Raw genomic sequence first — 17,866 nt, 5'->3', positions numbered from 1 at the left:
TGCTGCTTGGCCTGCTGTGTTCATCCAGCTCCACACCTTGTTATCCCTCTTCATAGATACTGATTGACCTTTTGAGCATTTCCATCATTTTGTTTTATTTCCTCACAGACATTGTGAAACTGTTTTAAGGGAATATTGAAATACATGAACTGAATTTGATTTTAGCTTCTTCCTTCTATAAATTTTCATCAAGCCTCCACAAAGCAGGGCCTTTTCATTTTTTTTTGTAAATCTAGTTTAACCACTGTTTGCATATGATCTGAATTCGTAGGAGATAGAGAGAAAAAGCTATGCCATAGGGGAGAAAATGCATCAAACTTTATTTACTTTTGTAAGAACTGTTTTGCATTGAAATAACTTAAGGAACATTGTAGGGTGAAATTGGACACACTGGAGACATAGAACTTCTATTGGAAGTTAATGGTATTGAATGACTTTCAATAGTTCAGATGACTAATGCTTTTATCACTTGGAGTTTAGTATTTGCAAATTTAAAAAGCACTTGAAAGAAAACAATAATAATTTTAACTAACTATGTTCAGGGTGGGTGGGCTGAGTGCAGGGTAGGCAGGAATCACACTTGTACTTTTTGTCCCATAACCCATTACTTTTCACAGCCTTCTGCCAGTAGATGGCAGGCAATGCATCAAGGCACAGCAGTGACAGTGGAAATTTAAATAGATGTCAGACATCACTGTAGACACAGGAGATGGTCCTCAGCATTAATCTAATGCCTCAAAAGGGGCTGTTTAGTACGGTTCCCTCTCAGATGTTGAGAAGGACAAGAAAGGCCAAGGGTAAAAAAACCTAAGGATTATTTGAAAGGAATGATGCAATACTCCTGTTCCTCATTGAAGGATGCTTCACTTTCAACACATTAAAAATAGTTAAAACGGCCTCTTTTGGTCACTCTGTTAATCAGGTCTCCCCACTTCCCACATTAAAACTTCATTGATGCTATCATTGTCTGGAGCTTTTATTGATATGTGGAGTCCACTAGCCTAGGAGGGCCGCTCTCCTGAATATTGTTTTTGCTGAGTTAAAATGGCATTCAGCAGGACATGTGTAGAAACCAGGAGGAGCTGCATTTAAATGTTCAGATACTTGCCTGCAACATTTGTGGTGGGAGAGCTGTGCTAAAATCTTATTGACAGGAGTAACAAATGCAACAGGTGCTAATGACATTAGAACATTGCTATAATTAGCTCATTGAAAGGGGAAGTCATGTGACTGTTGTGGTTCAGTGCGTAGCACTCAAACAGAGAATCGTTTCGCTTAGAAGCAAATGTTGTACTCCAATGTCCTGAGCACAAACATTAAGCTGACACTCCACCGTAGCACTGAAGTGCTGAACATTCAGAAATGCCATCTTTTGGATTAAACCTCATCTGCAGTCTCAGGTAGATGTAAAATATATTGTACTATTTCAAAGATGAGCAAGGGAGTTGACTCTCATACCCTGGAGCATATTTATCAATCATTCAACATAACTTTTTCTTTAGTAACTTTGTTTTCCACAGTATAATTGTGAGGACACATCCAAAGTATTTAATTAGCCATAAAGTTTTTTGGAATAATCTTAGGTCACAAAAGGAGATATGTAAATGCAATGATCTTTCTCAAAAGAGAGTCTGAAACAGGGCAACTGCATTCTTGCCATTCCTTTTGCTGATATGTTCAATTTGGTTGATCGTACAGGTATAATGAATGAAGGCATTTCAAATGTAATTTCTGATAAGACTCTCCTAAATTTTATAATAAAATGCAGAGCCTAAAGAAACTTATTATGGATGCATTTTGATAGCAATTTAAGCTTTGCTCTATCCATTGATAATGCAGAATTTTTTTTTACATCACTGCTCCTGTAAATACTGTAGATGCTACACTGATTAGGTGACTCTAATATAATATGTACAGGAGTAGATTCAGGACATAGATATAAATATGATTTCATTTGATGTTTTCTCCTGAGTTCCTTAAGAGCATTTCGTTCCATCATTAGAATTTTGATTATAAGAATACAAGAAAAGGAGCAAAAGTATGCCATTTAGGTCCACGAGAAAGTTTCACTGTTAAGAGCATGGCTAATCTTTGGCCTCAGCTCCACAAGTCCACTCAATTCTCATTTGCCATTCAGAACGAGTAAGTCGATTGGTCTCGGCCTTGCTCATACTTAAAAGACTAAGCAGTTAGAAACATCTGTGGTAGAAAATTCCAAAGACTCTCAAACCTCTGAGTAAAGGCATTTTTCCTCTTCTACAATTATGAAGAACTCAACCTGAAATTATGTCTACTCCGTGAAGCTCTGTGTCACTGCATTTGAGCCACATAGGGATTCAAGGAATTATAAATAGACCTTTTCTTAATTTTTGGAAAAATCAATCTATTCTAAATTTCTGTGATTAATGGAATTATAATGTATTAAGGTTTTTTATTGTATTCTTAACACAGGGGCTTTTAAAATCAAATGTTACTTGATCAGATATCAATGTCAGTCAGCAAGCACAAGGGTAATAGGGAATATGACGACATGAGTTAGACCATGGTCAGCAGAGTGTTGGATGACTATAAGAAGTTGGTGTGCGATGGAGAAAGGTAGTTGGAGTTATCTTTGCATTCTCTGAAATAATTCCGGAATAATGAGCTGCTTTAGCAGAGGAATGTAGGATCTGATAGTACCAAATGGATGGCTAAGGTGAAAAAGTAATGGTTTTAATTGGGACTTGGGCATCAAAAATGGAAGTAAGGGTACAATTGAGCAAATCCAGAAGTATACTGGCAAATGGGACAAGGTATTTGGGATTTTGAAAGTGCAGTTCTAAATGAATAGGGTGATAGTTTTTTCAAGAGCAAATACAGAAAGCTGGGTCATAAAAGTAGGGAGCTGAGGGTGTAGAATGAGACAGAGAAATGATTCGATATGGCCTTATCTGTAATTGATATGACGAGACTAGTAAGGCCAAGTGGGATGGCAAAGTCAATGGTGTGGCAATTAAAATGTGTTGAGCAATTTTACATAAGAGGAAGAGACCAATGAGGGGCAGATAACTCAGAGGAGAGAGCGCATGATGAGGTGAGATAGAGTTTGAAACAATCAAGGATGAGAAATTGCAGAGGCTGAGAAAGGAAAGCATTGAGGATAACTTATTGAGAACATTTTTATAGTGCCTGGGAGAGTAACAAAGATTTTGAATAAGGACTGGAACATGACAAGATACTCGATGGAAGAGAAACTGTCAGAAGTGTAGGGAGTCTGATAAAGCTGTGATCTGGTGACAAGCAACATACTGCCATTGTGATGGTCTTGATGGGGGCAAAGGATGAAAGGTATAACCAGGCTTCATTTAGGGCAAAGGTGTCACCACCTCTCAGCCAAATTTCCATTGAGGCCATGATACCACGGATCAACTACCACTATTTCCTGATGGGAGGGACCTTGTTCACAAGGGAGCTCTCTGTTGGGAGATATGAGAAGGGACACTGACAGCTGATCTACCAGAAGAGTTCACAGAATCAACAGTGGGAGGCATGAGTTGGATGAGGAAATTGGCAAGATTGTTCTCCGGTGGGGATGACAGGTTTGGCAAGAGGATGGGGCAATTGTGGTTGCTGCTTGTAGCAAGCTAGATCTGAATGCCTTCATGAAGTTTTTAGTGAATACAAGAGAGGCACCAAGGGAAGGCTTATGTAAGATAGACTCAAGCATGGGACAGGGGCAAGAGGGCAGAAGGATCAAGAAATACTAAAAAAGAGTGAAATAGACAATTCAGAAGGCAGAGAACTTGAGGGGGAAAAATGAAAAGAGAGTGCAGTAATCAAGGGGGTCCAGCAGGGGGTATAGAGAAAAGAAGTTTTTGAAAAAAGCAACAGTGGAAACAGAATGATGGGCTCGGACCTAGAGTCAAAATGCATACGCAAACGGTCTCAGACAAAGTTCAAAGGCCTGATACAAAAAAATTAAAATGGTCAAAGATCTGACATTGAACAGGAAATAGGAAAAAGAAAGATAGGACACAATAAGCAGTATCCTTTGTTGGTGAAATCAACCTCTATACATTATAGAGGAAATTTGTGAACAGAATAAAAATGGCTGCAATGTGTCTCCTAATGGTGTTAGCACTATATTAATATTGTAAAGGGAGAAAGGTGTTAAAGTTTTATAGGTACATAGAAGGATTACAAGGATATGAAACTCAGAAACTTAAACAAACTATGGTAGCAACCCCTAAACACAACATGGAAAAAAATTATTTGAAGCAGCAAGAACATCATAAAAATGAATTGCCTGCAAGATCAAAGTATTAAACAACTCAATAGAAATTCTAAAGAACAACTGATGTGGAAAACTTTAGGAGGTTCCAGTGGGCAGGTTTCAATTTTAAAACAAACCTAACTCTGGACAGCTGTATTTTCTGATGATTTTAAGGGCTCAAATAGTATTAGTGCATAACATCTTTGTCAAAGTTAGATATTTGAAATCTCAATGAAATTTTAAGTTTTGCAGTATTAGACGTAACACCTCTCCGCTCCATTTTCTGGCTTTACGACATTCCTTAAAATCTATCACTTTGACCAAGTTTTTGGTTCCTGAGAAGCACCTTGCAATATCTCTTCATTGGATAAGTTAGCTCTTTAAAAACTCATTGTAAATTTTCAAAAACAAAACATAGTCTTTAACAAATTCATGTGAGCATTTTAAGACTAAAGATTACATTTCAGTTCTGCATAATTCTCATTATCCACAGAACTCCATCAAGGTAGTCGTACTGGGTTTGAAAGGCCTTCTGTGCTGTAAGGACAATGATGCTTCTTGATTCAGTTTTTTTCACTCATCTAAACTTAAAATTCAATCCTACATTTTGAAGATTCTTCATTGTTTATGCCGAACTAATTGCTAAATTTTCTGCCTGTTATTCTAGTTCCCTTCTTTATCCTACTTCACTCTCTCCAATTCAACATCAATTAATTTTGATTTATTAAATTTTAATTATTTATTGTCACTTACATTTTACAGTGAATAATACAGTAAAATACAGTGAAAGCTTCAGTGGTTGCCACAATCTGGCACCATTTTGGTTAGTTTAAGAACACAAGAAGTAAAAAGATAAAAATGAAAGAGAACCTATCTTTATTCTGCCGCCTTCACCATGAGCCTCGAGTTGGCTCACCACAGACACCTCTGCCATCACCCCTCCTCCACTGCCTCGCTGGACACCAAAATAGGAGTCATCACCCTTTAGGCGCCATCTCTTTGCTCCTGGCCCCAAATCTCTGACACTGCCACCGAGTCCCATGCTGAACCCACATCTGCCCTACAACCAGGAGTCACAGGCTCTGCTACTGCTGCTGCCCGCTGATAATCAAGAGTCCCCACTCCAGGCCTACTGCAGCCACAACCAGGAGTCCCTGACTCCCTGTTCTGGGTACACCACATTGCTACCAAGAAGTACTTTACATTTCCTAATAGATTTTATCTCTAATACCTTGTTAGGTAGCTAAGTTCAAATATTTACCATTGTTTGAATGAAGAATTTCTATCTGCCATAGATGTTTTTAAAATATACTTTCCTCTAATTTAATTTGTTTCTTCCAATGCTACTTGTAAACTGAGCATCTTCCTTCACTTTTGAGGAGAGTCCAAACTGTGTTGTGAAGTTATCCTTTGCTATTACCTAACGTTTTTTTGGAAACACTGAACATAAAAGCTTTCTTCCTTTGCAGAATAAAATATAGGGCAGCACCCCTCTGCCAACCAGAAGGTTTGGACCTGGCAGGGAATTTACTTGGATAGGACTTCCATCTCCATAGAGTCATAGAGATCTACAGCCTGGAAAAAGGAACTTCAGCCCATCACTTCTGCACTGATCAGAAACAACCACCTCCCTATCCATTTCGTGGTGGAAGCCCTGTGGATGGCCTTCCTGGCTTACCACCAACTGAGAGCCTTATGTGGGAAACAAATGCCCAAGTAAGGGCTTCTACCTGTTTCCCTGTTATTAAACCTGGGGCAGGAAGGTTTGTTGTCACATGGACAGCACGACAAGTAAATTTGAGCAGATTGTTTGAGGTATCCTGGAAACAGATGGCGGGAGTTTCTGTTGTTGGAAGGCATTTTATTGTCCAAGCTTCAAGGTGGCGAGTGGATGCCGCATCAAGCTAACTTCTACTCTGCCAGCACCCCTGTACACTCCTCCGCTATGAAACCCCTGCAGCCCTCACTCACCTGAGTCCAGGGATCCAACAAAAATCTGAGCCTCGAATGGGTGTCTTTCCTCCCCAAGATATGATGTGCAGAAGAGTTGCCTTTCTCCGGTTGGCTAGCTGGGCATGCCCTCAGGCTCCTGATCCTGTGGAAATCATGTCGGCGACCTTTCAACTAACTGACTGGCACGAAAACTAGTGGGTCTTCCCAGGAGCTAGCAATACAGATCTTTCACCAGCTCTGTAAAATTCCATCCACGCAGCACTGTGTCACTCTATATTGCTCCTGCTGATGGTTGTGAACAGATCCACAGTGGTTTTTAATATCCTTTTAAATATATTAAATAGCTGACATTTCCTTCCACTTGTACAACCTCCACATTTGATTATATAAATCAAGTCTTGTCATTTCAGCTTAAGGGAATTATCCTTTCATTTCCTGAAAGGACATGATTGAAAACCATATTGTAGACCAGGGACCAGGCATCAATTAAATGGTGCTCTTAATTTCTGGCAATTTCAACTCTTTTAGGTATTCGAATTAATGATTTCATGACAATTCAATATGTGGGAGAGACCAACTTACTTTTGTGCAGTTTCATGATGGTATATGCCATAGCAGCAAGGACTCTTTCCCCCTCCAGAATGTAGATGTCCCATAACCGCAGTGTCAGTGTAAATGGTGTCTGTTTGACAATTTTAAAAAAAAAATCAATATTAACAGTAATACATCTGTCTCTTTATAAAACACACAATGCATAAAATATCAAAGTAAACAGTTTCCAACCAGCAACCTCTGGCATGCTATTCATTTGAATATTTCCACCACAATGACTAGGAAGAGTGGAGTGAGATATTATTTATAAAACAGGTGTGCTTTGGTAAGAAGTGAACAGATATTCTGTGCAGCTTGATACGTTGTCACAGCTAAACTTAAAACTCAATCCTAACACTTGAATTGCTTTTTGATATTTCATGATTTATTTGTATACGATATAATAAATCTGCATGATCTTCTCTGACATTTTCCATTTATTGAACTTTGTTGGCAACACTGGACTGGATATTATGCAGCTTTGTGTTCCATCACCCCAGGCTATCGCGGAGTTTGGGAGATCAACCATGAAAAGACCATTTGCAGCCATTTTATGGTCACTGATCTGTAAATGACTCAGATAAGACATTCACCCCCATCTGGGGGGAGGTTGTACTCCTTTAGATATCTATCAGCCAATTACTCAGTCAACTTTTTTCACTAAATTCACAAAATTTATACTTGCCCATTTCCTTCCTCTCCCTTCACCATCCAAGGCACCAGAAACACCTTCCAGGTGAAGTAGCGATTTACCTGCACTTCATTCAATGAAGTCTACTACATTTTCTGTTTACAAAGCATTCTCCTTTAGCACTGGGGAGATGAAACACAGACTGGGTGACCACTTTGCCTCCATAAAAATGACCTTGAGCTTCTAGTTGCCTGCCACTTCAACACATCTCCTTATACCCATGCCAACATTTCTGTCTTAGGCATGCTGCAGTTCTCCAGTGAGGCTCAGTTGAAGCTGGAGGAGCAATACCACATCTTCCACTCAGGGACCATAGAGCGTCAGGACTCAACATCGAGTTTAACAATTATAGAGAACAAAAACCTCCTTCCATGTCTATTATCCAACCCCGATGTCCCAGATCTTGTCAGTATATGGTTTGCTTTCCGCACATCTGACCTATTTTCATCTACTTGCAAACCCCATTATCATCCATCTGCCTTCCCTTCTTTCCCAGTTTACTATTAACAATCCCTTTGTCTGCCTACCTTTTCTCCCCCCTCTCTCCACCTGCATCTATCCATTCACTCCTTTCTCTCCACCACTGCCTAACGACTATCCCCCCCACCAGTCATCACCATAAATACCACATTTTCCAAGCTGCTGAGTTGCTCTTGCAGGCTTCCAGTTTGGCTTTTCCATTATACTTTTCTCTCAATTTACTCATCGTATCCCTTCCATATTTCAAAGCATCACTTACTCTTTCTATGAAACACTGCAAGAACCATTTTGTGGTGTATATCCCTGTAGACATCTGCTCTTTGTCCTGTAAAGCAAAATCATAAATATAATTTCAAATATCAGTTAATCTTTCATGATGTTATTTGTTGTTGGGCCAGTCGGATAGCGTTTCTAATTTCTAATTAAAAATTCTAAGTCTAATTTAAAATTTCTAATTTTTCTGACAAAACAAGTTGTTTTAAAGATAAGAGGAAAAATCCAAATGCTAAACTTTGTAATCTTTAAAACTTAAACATAACTCTGGAAAATGGCCCATAATGGTACAAATGCCACCAATTGATAAATGTTGCATGTGTCAAATTGTTTTAACAAGAACCTCTTATGAAAGTAATTACCTCAATTATTGGACTTGATGTATCTAACGAAATGTATTAACTGAAATTGCAAAAATTCCACTTGAAGTGTTTTGTCAAGTAAGATGAATGGTGCCTGGATAGCCATGACACAGAACAACTTTTCTTATGCAATTTTCCACTCTTCACCTCATTAATTATGATAACTGAACTCCCAGGTGCCTTTCTTAAGAAATCAGATGGCTGGAGAGGCAGAGGGATTCGCCATTGTTGGAACCTCCTAGTGTTCATGCTGCTGGCCCCATATTTAAAACCTAACTATATATGCAGAAAGCTAGGAATTCAACTTTGCTATGTGGTTCTTGACTGATTTCACAGAGGAAGAGGAAAGGAAAGCTTGATCTCAGCTTCGTAGACAGGACTTGGTTGATGAGGTGGTGGGAAGGAGATGCAGTCATCTTTCCTGCTGACTACCACAGAAGGTCAGATCACCAGACCAAGCCATACTGGACCCAAATTGCAGCATAGGTCAGTGTTGTGTCCCAAGTGTAGAAGGATACCCAGCAGTGCAAGGTGATGTTCTTCTGCACCCTGAAAGGGTAGGTGCCACCATCATTTCTCTGTTATCTCAAACCCAGAGGGCCACCATTCATTCCAACTTTACCACTGCACCTGTCTCTAACAAAGGTTCATGCATTTCAACTCTCACTATTGCATGCAACATATCCACTCAAGGGCTTTCTCTCACCTCAAACTCCAAAATTACTAATCCACCCTGCCCTTTGTATTTCCGACTCACTCACTGGGACACCTCACCACCTCAGTATCAGCTGCTCTTCTATCCAGTTCCACCATATTCAATCCCTTCCTTTGTCTTATTGCAGGAAAATCAGGCCTACTGTCACAACTGATGTCTTCACAGCACACTGATTGACCTGCCCATAATTCCTGGACTGGTTGCAATTTACCTGAAGCGCTGACCTTGGCCCGATTCCCTGCAATTATATGATCCCTGTAAAGAAATCGGAATAAGCACCTGACCGACTGAGGCAAATCTCCTGGACTGGAATCAGTCGATCCTTTGACTGACTGTGACAGGCTGTGGCCCTCTTCATTCCCGTTAAGTACTGTCTCCTTTGACTTTCATACATCACCATTTGCTTGACATATGTACAAACACATACTCCAGGTGTGACTTAGCACAGTGCTTCACAGCGACATTTTCAGCCCATTGACTGTTCAGCACTCCCCACCATGACTAGCTGCCTACCTCCATATCTGCCCTAAAAAGCAACACGTGACAAAAAAGCTGGCAGCCTGTAACTCATCACTGAAGACTATATATGCTATGAAAACAATATCTGCGAGTATGAATAAGAAAGCCGTATGAAGTAGGCAGGGAGTAGCACACTCCAAGTAAGCACAAAATGAGTGAGAGTTAAGAAAAGAAGCTAAGAATCATAAAGGCCCTCCGCTTCTTCCTGTCCCGCAGGCCCGACCAGTCCCCCTCCACTGACACCCTCATCCGCTTAGCCAAACTCGTCCTCACCCTCAAGAACTTCTCTTTCAATTCCTCCCACTTCCTACAGACAAAGGGGGTGGCCATGGGTACCCGCATGGGCCCAAGCTACACCTACCTCTTTGTAGGTAACGTGAAACAATCTCTCTTCCGTACCTACACTGGCCCTAAACCCCACCTCTTCCTCCGTTACATTGATGACTGTATCGGCGCCGCCTTGTGCTCCCACGAGGAGCTCGAACAGTTCATCCACTTCACTAACACCTTCCACCCCAACCTTAAGTTTACCTGGACCATCTCTAACACCTCTCTCCCCTTCCTGAAACTCTCTGTCTCCATATCGGGCAACCACCTAGAAACCGATATCCATTTCAAGCCCACCGACTCCCACAGCTACCTAGAATACTCCTCCTCCCACCCACCTTCCTGCAAAAATGCTATCCCCTATTCCCAATTCTTTCGCCTCCGCCGCATCTGCTCCCAGGATGCGGCATTCCACTCCCGTACATCTCAGTTGTCCTCGTTTTTCAAGGACCGTAACTTCCCCCCCTCAGTGGTCGAGAACGCCCTCAACCGTGTCTCCCACATCTCCCGCAACTCATCCCTCACACCCCGTCCACGCAATAAGAACCAAAAAAGAATCCCCCTTGTCCTCACGTACCACCCCACCAACCTCCAGATCCAACGCATCATCCTCCGACACTTCTGCCATCTGCAATCCGACCCCACCACCAAAGACATCTTTCCCTCCCCACCCTTATCTGCTTTCCGGAGGGACCACTCTCTCCGTGACTCCCTTGTCCGCTCCACACTCCCCTCCAGCTCCACCACACTCGGCACTTTTCCCTGCAACCACAGGAAGTGCTACACCTGCCCCCATACCTCCTCCCTCACCCCCATCCCAGGCCCCAAGAAGACTTTCCACATCAAGCAGATGTTCACCTGCACATCTGCCAATGTGGTATACTGCATCCGCTGTACCCGGTGTGGCTTCCTCTACATCGGGGAAACCAAGCGGAGGCTCGGGGACCGCTTTGCAGAACACCTACGCTCGGTTCGCAATAAACAACTGCACCTCCCAGTCGCGAACCATTTCAACTCCCCCTCCCATTCCCCAGACGACATGTCCATCCTGGGCCTCCTGCAGTGCCACAACGATGCCACCCGAAGGTTGCAGGAACAGCAACTCATATTCCGCTTGGGAACCCTGCAGCCCAATGGTATCAATGTGGATTTCACAAGCTTCAAAATCTCCCCTCCCCCTACCGCATTACAAAACCAGTCCAGCTCGTCCCCGCCTCTCTAACCTGCTCTTCCTCCCATCTATCCCCTCCTCCCACATCAAGCCGCACCCCCATCTCCTACCTCCTAACCTCATCCCGCCCCCTTGACCTGTCTGTCCTCCCTGGACTGACCTATCCCCTCCCTAACTCCCCACCTACACTCACCTTTACTGGCCCCATCCCCGCCTCTTCGACCTGTTTGTTTCCTCTCCACCTATCCTCTCCTCTATCCACCTCCCACTCTCTCCCTATTTATTTCAGAACCCCGTTCCCCTCCCCCTTTTCTGATGAAGGGTCTAGGCCCGAAACGTCAGCCTTTCTGCTCCTATGATGCTGCTTGGCCTGCTGTGTTCGTCCAGCCCTGCAACTTGTTGTCTCGGATTCTCCAGCATCTGCAGTTCCTACTATTTAAGAATCATAAAATGCTTCCTTTACAGATCCATGAAAAACATGAGAGACCCTGGTTGTAAAGTAAATGGGCAGAAGCGTGCAAGTCATTTCTGTCCCCGAACACCAAATTAAAATGTCAAAGGGCTGAAGTGGTGTCTGAATTGGTCCAAGAGTAGACATGATGATGTAGTAAAGTTGGTGTTTTGCTGATGCTGACACGCACAGGCAAAGAGTTGAATAGAGTGGTAGTCATGAAGCATGCAGGGACATTGTTGTGAAGCATCAGTTGGATACTGGGCAGGACAAGCATTTGGCAGGTTGCAGGTGCCAGGTATCTGTTCTGATTTACATGTCAGGAGTTTTGCACTATCTAGTTTCTCAAGGCAGCACAGCAGATTTGGAAGTGGTGTATAAATAAGGCAAGTTAGGACTTTAATGAGATACAAATGCACAGAAATAAGGCAATTGCTGCTCAATGGCGCGATTTTGAAGTTCCCATTTAAGGCATGAGTAGAAAATCGCAAATGTTTTTCGTTAAGTTGAGATTCTGATTTTTTTTTCTCCCCCTGTACTTCCCTACCTTCAAGCATTTGCTCATGCCACACCAAAGAAGGGAAAATTCCACCCGTTACCTTTGATCTTGTTTTAAAATAAAAGGCTTTGAATTGGAATTAAATGAGAGTTTTAATGTACAAATATGAAACAAATCAACTTGCAATAAAACATTAAGGGAAAATAGTTACAATACTTGATGAGTAACCCGAAGACTGGTGGCAAGTAAAGGTATAATTCTCTCGCATAGTGCCAAGTGGAACAAGGCAGGTGCACCTCAGGTCTCTGGTGTCGGCAGCATTGTGGGCTGCTACCTGCACAACTCATGCAGCAATGATACCATACTGCTAGAAACTGAATTAGAAATTACACAAACATATTTCTCCCCTGTATGTTAAATACCACCATGCATATTGCAGAATTCCAACTACTAAAATTTGGATAAGTTGTGGGCTAAGGATAATGATGAAAACTGCCAGATTATTGTAAAATCAAATCACTTTACTGGTATAGATCAGGGAAGGGAGAGTGTCATTTCTGCTCGATCTAGACAGAGGTTCTTGAGTAGATTTGTAGCCCGGGTTGTGGATGCTGTAGTTGGTTTGCTCGCTGAGCTGGTTCATTAGTTCATTCGCAGACGTTTCATGATTCTGCTGGGTAACATCATCAGTGCAGACTCCGATGAAGCGCTGTTGTGTTCTCCTGCCTGCTATTTAAACTCTGGGGTCCGTTGGAGTTGATTACCTCATTTCCAGTTTTTTTCCTTCACAGTGGTGTGTATACAGGGTCTAATTCTACGTGTTTATTGATGGCCTGCTGGTGGAGAATAAGGCCTGTAGAAATTCCTGTGCTTGTCTGTTTGGCCTGTCCTGAGAATCTGGTGTTGTCCCAATCAAACTGGTAGTTCTCCTTATCCGTGTAAATGGAGACAAGCGAGTATTGGTAGTGTTTTTTTGTTGCTAGTTGGTGTTCATGTGTTCTTGTGGCCAGTTTCCTTCCTGTCTGTCCAGTGTAATGTTTGTTGCAGTCCTTGCATGGAATCTTGTATATCACACTGGTTCTGTCCATAGTGGGTAAGGGGTCTGTGGTTTGAGTTAGCAGTTGGCGTAGGGTTGACGTAGGTTTGTGTGCCACTCTGATGCCCAATGGACGCAGGAGTCTTGTGGTCAGTTCGGATATGTTCTTGATGTTGGTAATGTGACGAGTGTGTCAGGGTATACTGCGTCTTCCTGTTATTGTTTGTGTGATAGCTGTTCGGGTATCCTTGGTCTTAAGTACATGGTAGAGGTATTCTTCTTTGTTTTGGCGTACTTCCAGGTTGCTGCAGTGTGTTGCCGCTTGTTTAAATAGCGTGTTTACGCAACTTCGTTTGTGGGTGTTGGGGTGGTTACTGTTGAAATTCAGCACTTGATCCATGTGTGTGGCCTTTCTGTGTGCCTTTGTCAGAAATTCCCCGTTGGCCCTGCATTCTACCATGACGTCCAGGAATGGGAGCCGTTTGTTCTTTCCTTCCTCCCTGGTGAATTTGATACCGATGAGAGTGTTGTTCATTAGTTGGTGTGTCTCCTCTAGTTTAGTCTGTTTGATGACGATGAAAGTGTCGTCCACATATCAGATCCATAGTTTAAGTTGGATCTGCGGAAGGGCCATGCTTTCAAGTCTCTGCATCACCGCTTCTGCTATTAGTCTGGAGATAGGTGACCCCATGGGTGTCACCTTGATTTGTTCAGATTTGCCCATTAAAGGTAAAGTGGGTCGTGAGGCATAGATTCAGTAATTTCAGCATGTTGTCACTAAACACGTAGAATTAGACCCTATATGTACGCCACTGCCAAGAAAAAAATCGGAAATGAGGTAATCAACTCCAATGGACCCCGGAGTTTAAATTCCAGGCAGGAAAACAGAACAGCACTTCATCAGAGGCTGTACTGATGATGTTACCCAGCAGGGTAATGAAACGTCTGTGAAATAACGAACCAGCTCGGTGAGCAAACCAACCACAGATCTAGACTGTACGCTGCTCCAGTCCCACTTCATTAGGTTGACTCAGTAGGTGAGCTTTAGACTACCAACTAGTGGGGAAGATATGGAGGAACAAATCTACCTGGAAATTACAAAGGTGTAAATATCATAGCATAGTCACATTAGGAGATTTCAATTACATGCATATAAACTGGGATAGTGGTAATGTTAGGGGCAGTGAAGGGTAGGCATTCCTAGATTGTGATCATGAGAATTTCCTACAACAATATGTGCCCAGTCCAACAATGAAGGAGGCACTGTTAAACCTGATTCTGGAAATGAGGTTGGCAAGTAGATCAAGTGGCAGTGGAGCAAAATTTGGGGTCAGCGATCATTATATGGTGGAAAGTGGCATTGGTCAATCCAGAGTAAGGATAATCAACAGGCAGATAGCAGACTTCAATAGTTCAAGAATGAAGATAGGCCAGATAGACTAGAACCAAACTAGGTGAAAGAAACAATAGCTAAACAATGGATGACCTTCAAAGAAGATTCAGACATAGTCAACGTATATTCCCTCAATAGGGAAAGGTGGGACAAATAAATCTAGAACTCCCTGAATGACAAACAAGATAGAAATGAAGTTAAAAGAAGAAAAATGGGCTTATGACACGTATTAAATAAAGTTGAGAACTAAGCTGAATACAGAAAGTTCAGAAGTGAGATAAAAAAGCAAAGTGAAGAGGAATTATGAGAAAATACTAGCAACTGACATGAGGAGAAATTCAGTCATCTATAAACATGTCAATTGTAAAAGGATTGTAAAAGAAGGTGCAGGACTGATTAGGGACCAGAAAGGTGGTGATGTGCATATGGAGGCAAGATGTAAACGTAAAGCCGCCATAGTCCATAAGGATCAGAAGGCTGTTCTCTCATTAGAGAGAGAGATGATGGATGGTGAGTTGGAGGGAAGAGGTATTAAATGATTACTTTGTATTTGTCTTTATCTACAAGGCTGATGCTGCCTATGCCGTGATGTCAGTGAAGGAAACTCAGTCACTAGATGGTTTAAAATTGACAAAGAGGAGATAGGCAGCACAGTGCCTCAGTGGTTAGCACTGCTGCCTCACAGTACCAGGGACCCAGGCTCGATTCCAGCCTCAGATGACTGGTCTGTGTAGAGTCTGCATGTTCTCCCTGTATCTCTGAGGGTTTCTGCCAGGTGCTCCGGTTTCCTCCTGCAGTTCAAAGATGTGCAAGTTAGGTGGATCGGCCATGCTAAATTGATCATAGCGTTCAGGGATATGTAGGTTAGGTGCGTTAGCTATGGGAAATACAGGGATAGGGATAGGGGTAGGGGATAGGTCTGGGTGGGATGGTCTTCAAAAGGTCTGTGTGGACTAGTTGGGCCAAATGGCCAGTTTCCACACTGTGGGGATTCTATAACTATAAGCAGTCATAAGATAAGCTGTCAGCATTTAAAGTCAATAACACACTGGGATCAGATAAAATACAACCAGGATATTGAAGGAAGTTGGAATGGAAATTACAGAAGCACTGGCAATATTTTGTTACTCTTCCATAGTTTCAGGAATGGTACCAGAGGACTGGAGAATTGTAAACAATATGCCCTTGTTCAAAAAAGATTCAAAAGTAGCCCAGCAATTACAGATCGGCCAGTTTAACTTCAGTGGTCAGAAAGCTTTTATAAACAATTATGCAGGATAAAATTAATAGTCACATGGAAAAATATGGATTAATTCAGAAGAGTCAGCACCAGCAGTTGTTAAGGGAAAATCTGGTTTCATCACCTTGCTGGAGTGTTTTGAAGAGGTAAAAAAGAGGACTGATAAGGGCAAGGCTGTTGATGTCAGGTACATGGACTTTCAAAGAGTAATACAGCACTGCACAACAGATTTATGAGTAAAGTTAGAGCTTATGGAATAAAAGGGACAGTAGCAACATGGACAGAAAATTGGCTGACTGACAAGAAACAGAGTTATTGTCAATCAATATTTTTCAAGATCGTTGAAAGGATCGATTGGGACTGATGCTTTTCCCGAAATATCAAGGTCTAAATCTTGGTGTGCAAATAACCATTTCATAGTTTACAAATAACATACATGAAACAATTGTAAGGAAAATAGTGTGAACTTCAAAAAGCCATTGATAAATTGGTAGAATAAACAGACATGTGGCAGATGAAGTTCAATATGGAGACTTGTAAAGTGACACACTTTAGTCCAAAGAACATGGTGACACAGCATAAAATCAAGCATACTATTCTAAAGGGTGTGCAGAAACAGACAGATCTAGGTATATATGCGCATAAATCATTAAAAGTGGAAGGACAGGTAGAGGGGGCTGTTAAAAAAGCACACAGTAGAGATAAACAGCACAAGATCAGGATTATATTGAATTTATTTAGGACACTGGTTAAACCTCAGCTGGAGCACTGTGTGCAGTTCTGCGTGTCTCATTCTAAGGAGGATGTGAATCAAATGGAGAGTGTGCAGAACAGGTTTAATAGAATGGTTCCTGAGACAAGAATCGTCAGTCATGAGAATAGGTTAGAGATGTTAACACCATTTGTATTGGAGAGATGACGACTGAGGAGGGATGTGATAGAAGTTTTCAAAATCACGTGGGGTCTGAACAGATATGGAGAAATTGTTCCAGTTGGTACCAAGTGTACAGTTTTAAACTGCTTTGCAAAAGAAGCAAATGCAAATTGAGAAAAAAAAAATCCTTTTTCATGCAGCAAATAGTTTGGGTCTGAAATGTGCTGTCTGGAAGTGTAGTTGAGGCAGGTTTAATTGGGTACTCAAGAGGGCATTGGACATTTGTTTAAAAAGAACAATGTGAAGGAGAAGAGGCAGGAGTTTAGTACTCGGTCAAAATGTTAAGAGAATCAGTGCAGACAGGATTCTGTGATTCATTATCACCACCAGTCCATTATTAGTGTTGATATATTTCAAAAGTGACTTTTTACAAAAAAATTATGATTTAGCATTGTAATATTATTTCCTATCTTGGTAGTGTTGGGGGATGCGTGTCAAGAAGTCACATAGCTCTTCTGATTTCAGAAGACAAATATAAATGCCTGAATGTCATTGAGCTGGCAATCTGTAATATCCAAGCCAATACTCTATTTTTACTTGTGCCCTGCCACTGACCTATGATTTCCCTGTATTATGAAGTTTCAGATTAGCAGCCCAGTATATAAGTTTACAAACTACCCTTTACAAAATAGCAGTATAGTTGGCAGCCTTCTTTTCTATTACTCCAAATAGAAAATGAATAACATTTTAATTGCACCCAGAACAACCAGTTATTACAATCCACAACTTTTAATGTTAGCCTTAATTTTAGCTTGAAACTCAGAAAAAATTGAAAATACTCTCCTATATCAATCCCAAATCAGACTGCAATTTAATCTTCAAACTGTATTTTTTTGTTAACCAAAATTGAATGAAATAACGAATTTAAAACAGGCCTAGTTTGAAATTTATATCTAACAGCAATGAAAAATTTAAAAGAATCATACTATTATACAAGGAACACAATTTAATGCAAATAGCGTATATATTAGAAATAATT

General features: G+C 41.4%; 1 protein-coding gene across 1 annotated transcript in view; it reads right to left on the bottom strand.

The window, feature by feature from the left end:
• LOC109914917 (ecotropic viral integration site 5 ortholog-like) overlaps nt 1-17,866 on the bottom strand; it is a 136,176-nt gene that overhangs the window by 49,380 nt on the left and 68,930 nt on the right. Inside the window, exons 11-12 of the mRNA XM_020514527.2 lie at nt 8,227-8,292; nt 6,788-6,887 (exon numbers count right to left, since the gene is read on the bottom strand). Of these exons, the coding sequence (XP_020370116.2) occupies nt 6,788-6,887; nt 8,227-8,292 (166 nt within the window). The remainder of the gene's footprint in view (nt 1-6,787; nt 6,888-8,226; nt 8,293-17,866) is intronic.

The sequence above is a fragment of the Rhincodon typus genome, chromosome 17 (genome assembly GCF_021869965.1).
Source record: "Rhincodon typus isolate 14 chromosome 17, sRhiTyp1.1, whole genome shotgun sequence".
Classification (NCBI taxonomy): domain Eukaryota; kingdom Metazoa; phylum Chordata; class Chondrichthyes; order Orectolobiformes; family Rhincodontidae; genus Rhincodon; species Rhincodon typus.
This window is presented reverse-complemented; position numbering and strand designations above follow the sequence as displayed.